The following is a 4,271-nucleotide window of genomic DNA, read 5'->3' as shown; positions in this document are numbered from 1 at the left end:
AATGGAGAGAAGAGGAGCGGGAGGGAAAGAGAAGATGGCGCTGTGCTGTGCGGAAGAGACGAGAGAAGAATGGAGAAGAGAAGGAGGAAGGGATCGGACGAGATAAGGCACTGCGCTGTGCTGTGCGGTGGCAGGAGTGAGAGGAAGATAGCTAAAAAAATCTTAGTCCTCGAGGCAGGCGCGGGAGAAGCCTCTAGTACTAGAGGTGACCCTCTAGTACTGGATGAAATCCCCATCTGGTACTAGAGGCCGGGACTCCAGGGAGTCCCAACTTTGGAACCGGTACTAATGCTAACATTAGTACCGGATACCGGATCCAAAAACAACCGGTACTAAGGTTAGGGATGAAAAGTTATTTTTCTAGCAGTGTTTTATCCTTACGGTATATCACGAACAAAACTGAATGTAACACAAGACAATTTGAGATATGCTCGCCGAATAGCACAAGTGAGAAAGAGAGAGGGAGATAATCTGAAATTAGTTAAGAGGGATGATGGATGTTGAGTTCGTGGGACAGTTGTTGAAGATAGATACCACGACGCGGGAATCCATTTTCTGTTTTTGAGATCCAACCAAATAATTATTTGAAAATATGGTTAACCGAGTAACAACCTTACGCTTGTTTTCTTGAAGCTCATTTCAAAACTTATTTTTGTTATTCTGCTTTGTTTTTAATTTGGGAGATCCAAACAGCAAGCACCAACAAGTGTGATTAAGATACTAGCTAATAACATCAACAAAGATGGAAAGTTTAGTTAAACCGACAAACTTACAATTCTCAGAATAACACATGTTTATTACTAGCCCAGCTGAATTGCACGGGTTGACAAAGTAGCTAATACAATACGAAATACTAAATTCTTAAAAAACACAAGGGGTACTTCCTGTAGTACTCCTACATTTTTTGCGTGACAAATCCAAATAAACCATTAGGGTGTGGTGGTGTGGATAGCCATAGCCCATAAGTGATATGAGAGGCTATTATTTCTTATATCTATGACGGTAACGGTTATGCGGCATGCCCAGTAGTGATGGGGACGCTGTGGAGAACGACGGTCTCGACGGTGAGGCCTGGACCAAAGCCAAAGAGCACACCCCAGTCCATGCCCTCACCGGTAGTAGCTCGTCCATCTTCGGCCGAGAACTTCCGCATCTCGTCGAGGATGAAGAGCACGCAGGCGCTTGACATGTTGCCATACTCAGAAAGGACCTGGCGGGTGGCGCGGAGCCTGGCCTTGTCAATTCCAGCCTTGGACTCCACCGCGTTCAGGATTGCCGGGCCGCCGGGGTGCGCCACCCAGAAGATGGAGTTCCAATCGGAGATGCCGAGCGGCTTGAAGGACTCCTCCAACAGGCGCTCGATGTTGGAGGAGATGAGCTCCGGGACTCTTTCCTGGAGATGGAAGGTGAGCCCAACCTCACGGAGGTGACCTTCAATGGCGCCGTCCGAGTTAGGCAGAATGGTCTCCGACGCTGATACCATTTGAAACAATGGCCGCTCCACATGCTCGTCGGGGTCCGCGCCTACTATCACCGCAGCCGCGCCGTCGCCGAACAGAGCCTGGCCGACTAGCGAGTCGAGGTGAGCCTCGGAGGGGCCCCGGAACGTTACCACGGTGATCTCCGAGCACACGATCAGCACCCGGGCGCCGCGGTTGTTCTCGGCGAGGTCCTTGGCGATCCGGAGCACCATCCCGCCGGCGAAGCAGCCCTGGTGGTAGAGCATGACCCGCTTCACGGAGGGGTCCAGGCCGAGGAGCTTGATGATCCGGGAGTCGGCGCCGGGCATGTCGACGCCGGAGGTGGTGCAGAAGATGATGTGCGTGATCTGGGAACGCGGCTGGCCCCACTCTTTGAGCGCCTTCTCCACCGCTGCGGCGCCCAGCTTGGGTACCTCCTCCACCAGGATGTCCTGGCGTGCGTTCAGGGATGGGGCAGAGTATGAGGCCATGTTGGGGTTCTCCAGCAGGATGTCCTCCGTCAAGTGCATGTAGCGCTTCTGGATCATCGACTTGCGGCCTGCACCCACCCACACTCATGACGTTTGAAATTCAAATTTTTTTAAAGGATTGCATAGTACAGATTAAATGTTTGCAAATGACATTATTATCCGAGATGAATACATGCATTATCAGTAAGTTTTTTAGCCTTTGAAAAACTAGAATTGGGGCCCATATATGCAACTATGCAAGGATTTGAAGACAGTGACCGGTCCAATCTGCTGGACAATAAAACTTACCGTGGAGAGAATATAAAGGAATAATCGACTAATAGAGGAAAAGTTAGAAAAAGGGGTCGAGCTTTGTCAATGAAATTGCTAAATTCGTTACTTGGTCCGTCCTGGAGGTCCCTCTGTCACCTTTAAACTTCGTTACTACCTACCCACTCAAAACAAAAACCAAACCATTCTGGTGGCCGCCATTTACCAGGTTGGTTCAGCACAGGACGTGAACATGCATGATGATCGAAGCATGTTTAGCATGACGTGCAAACTAGGAAAGCATGTTTAGCATGACGCATGCGATTATGGCTAGCAAACCAGTTCAGTTATCGGAAGACGTCTGGGAGTATAGGAAGAGAACTAGTAGTGTTGCATACGCACATATCCTCTTGAATTTCTCCTTGAGCTCGGTCATGTGCTCGCTCTTGGTGACCCGGAAATAGTAGTCCGCGTAATCCGCCTGGTACACGCAGTTTGGCGGCGTCACCGTCCCGATGGCCAGCACGGACGCCGGGCCCTCGGCGCGCTGCGCCTTCCTCACCTCCTCCACCGTCACCTTCGCCGCCATCTCTCGATTCCGCCGGGAGCTGAAACAGAAAGCAGCAAGCAGCAAGGTATAGCTCTCAAGCCTTAGCGTACCAGCTTGTAGTACGTCTCGATATCTGTGTGCTTGGGGTGGAATGCCATGGTCGATCAGTGGCCTATTTTTATAGTCGAGTGTGGTAACAAAATTTCTCGTTGAGCCATTCGTAAAGGTACCTGGGAGCGGACTTGTTACCCAGGTATCCTGCCAGCACGCCGAAAACTTGAGAAAACTAGTGTCATCGTCGTCGTCGTATCGAATTCCTGTACTACTAAAACAGCCATCATCTGGACGGAACAACTCAGGAGAGATTAGCATGCATGCTCCATGCCACGCAACAGTTCATAGTACTCACACATATAAATTTCATGTGCCTTCGGACGAGCACCTACGACTACAATAGTCGGTGGTTTCAGCTTATTAGAACGCAGCTGACGAAACCAACGTCTGCGGTAAATATTCCAAACCGTCTGAAATACAGTTAGGATAACATGATTGAAAATGATTATTGCTAAGGTCTGGTGGTTAACTAAATATCTTGCATATGATATGCACAATATTCACACATATAAATATATAATAAGTTCCATGTGGCTTCACACAAGCACCCTAGCTAGTTATGCGGATCAAGCACCATGTAGACTTGCAATTGGACATTTGTTACCACTATCACATATATACGTGTTCTGATGTCTTTCTTGATAACTTCATAGCCAAGCCGATTCATCTAGAAAGAGATGATAAAAAGGGGACGAAAAAAATGAAATCAACATGGCTACTCCCTCCATCCCAAATTACTATTTGTTTTAGTTTTTCTAAATACATAGTTTTAGATATGCACCTAGATATATACTACGCCTAGAGACATACACTACTGGAGAATAGACCTTTCGTCCACTGCATTAGTGCCGGTTGCAAATGGACTTGGTACTAATGTGAGCATTAGTACTGGACCTAACAGCAAGTTCCTCGGGAGCCACTCGTGACCCCCCTTTAGTACCAGTTGGGGGCACCCTTTAGTACCGGTTGGAGAGCCTCCAACCCGTACTAATGTGCCACAGGACCTTTAGTACTGGGTGGAGCTTCCACCTGGTACTAACTTCCCTCCTATAAATCCGCCTTCTTCCTCCTCCTAAACCAGCCATTCACCACAGCTCGGGCTTCATCCTATCTATGACGCCATAAGGGAGGTGCTGCCGGATTGAAGACCATTTCATGGAAATTTCACTCATTCAAGTGTTCTAAAGGTTAGAAACTTCATCCTCCCTTGATACATGGTTAGTATACTACGTTTTATGATTTAGAGCTAGAGTAATTTGTGATTTTTAGAATAAGATACAATGGAGAAATTTTTCATTTATATGCATGTGTTATTTAGAGCTCATATTTGTGATTTTTAGAATAAGCTACAACTTTTTGGATGTTATGTTTCGTATTAGTCAAAGAAATTGATACAAGGTTAGAGGA

General features: G+C 47.5%; 1 protein-coding gene across 1 annotated transcript; it reads right to left on the bottom strand.

Moving 5' to 3' along the window:
* Nucleotides 1–775: 775 nt before the first annotated feature.
* Nucleotides 776–2,886, bottom strand: LOC101774247 (chalcone synthase 1). Its single transcript, XM_004975115.1, has 2 exons — nucleotides 2,603–2,886; nucleotides 776–2,019 (listed from the first exon to the last, which is right to left on the bottom strand). Exons 1-2 carry the CDS (start codon nucleotides 2,787–2,789, stop codon nucleotides 1,010–1,012), a joined length of 1,197 nt encoding a protein of 398 aa, XP_004975172.1. The 5' UTR covers nucleotides 2,790–2,886; the 3' UTR covers nucleotides 776–1,009.
* Nucleotides 2,887–4,271: the final 1,385 nt, after the last annotated feature.

This window comes from Setaria italica, chromosome VII (assembly GCF_000263155.2).
Source record: "Setaria italica strain Yugu1 chromosome VII, Setaria_italica_v2.0, whole genome shotgun sequence".
NCBI classification, from domain to species: Eukaryota; Viridiplantae; Streptophyta; class Magnoliopsida; order Poales; family Poaceae; genus Setaria; species Setaria italica.
Note: the sequence above shows the minus strand (reverse complement) of the source record. Positions and strands in the feature narration are given on the sequence as shown.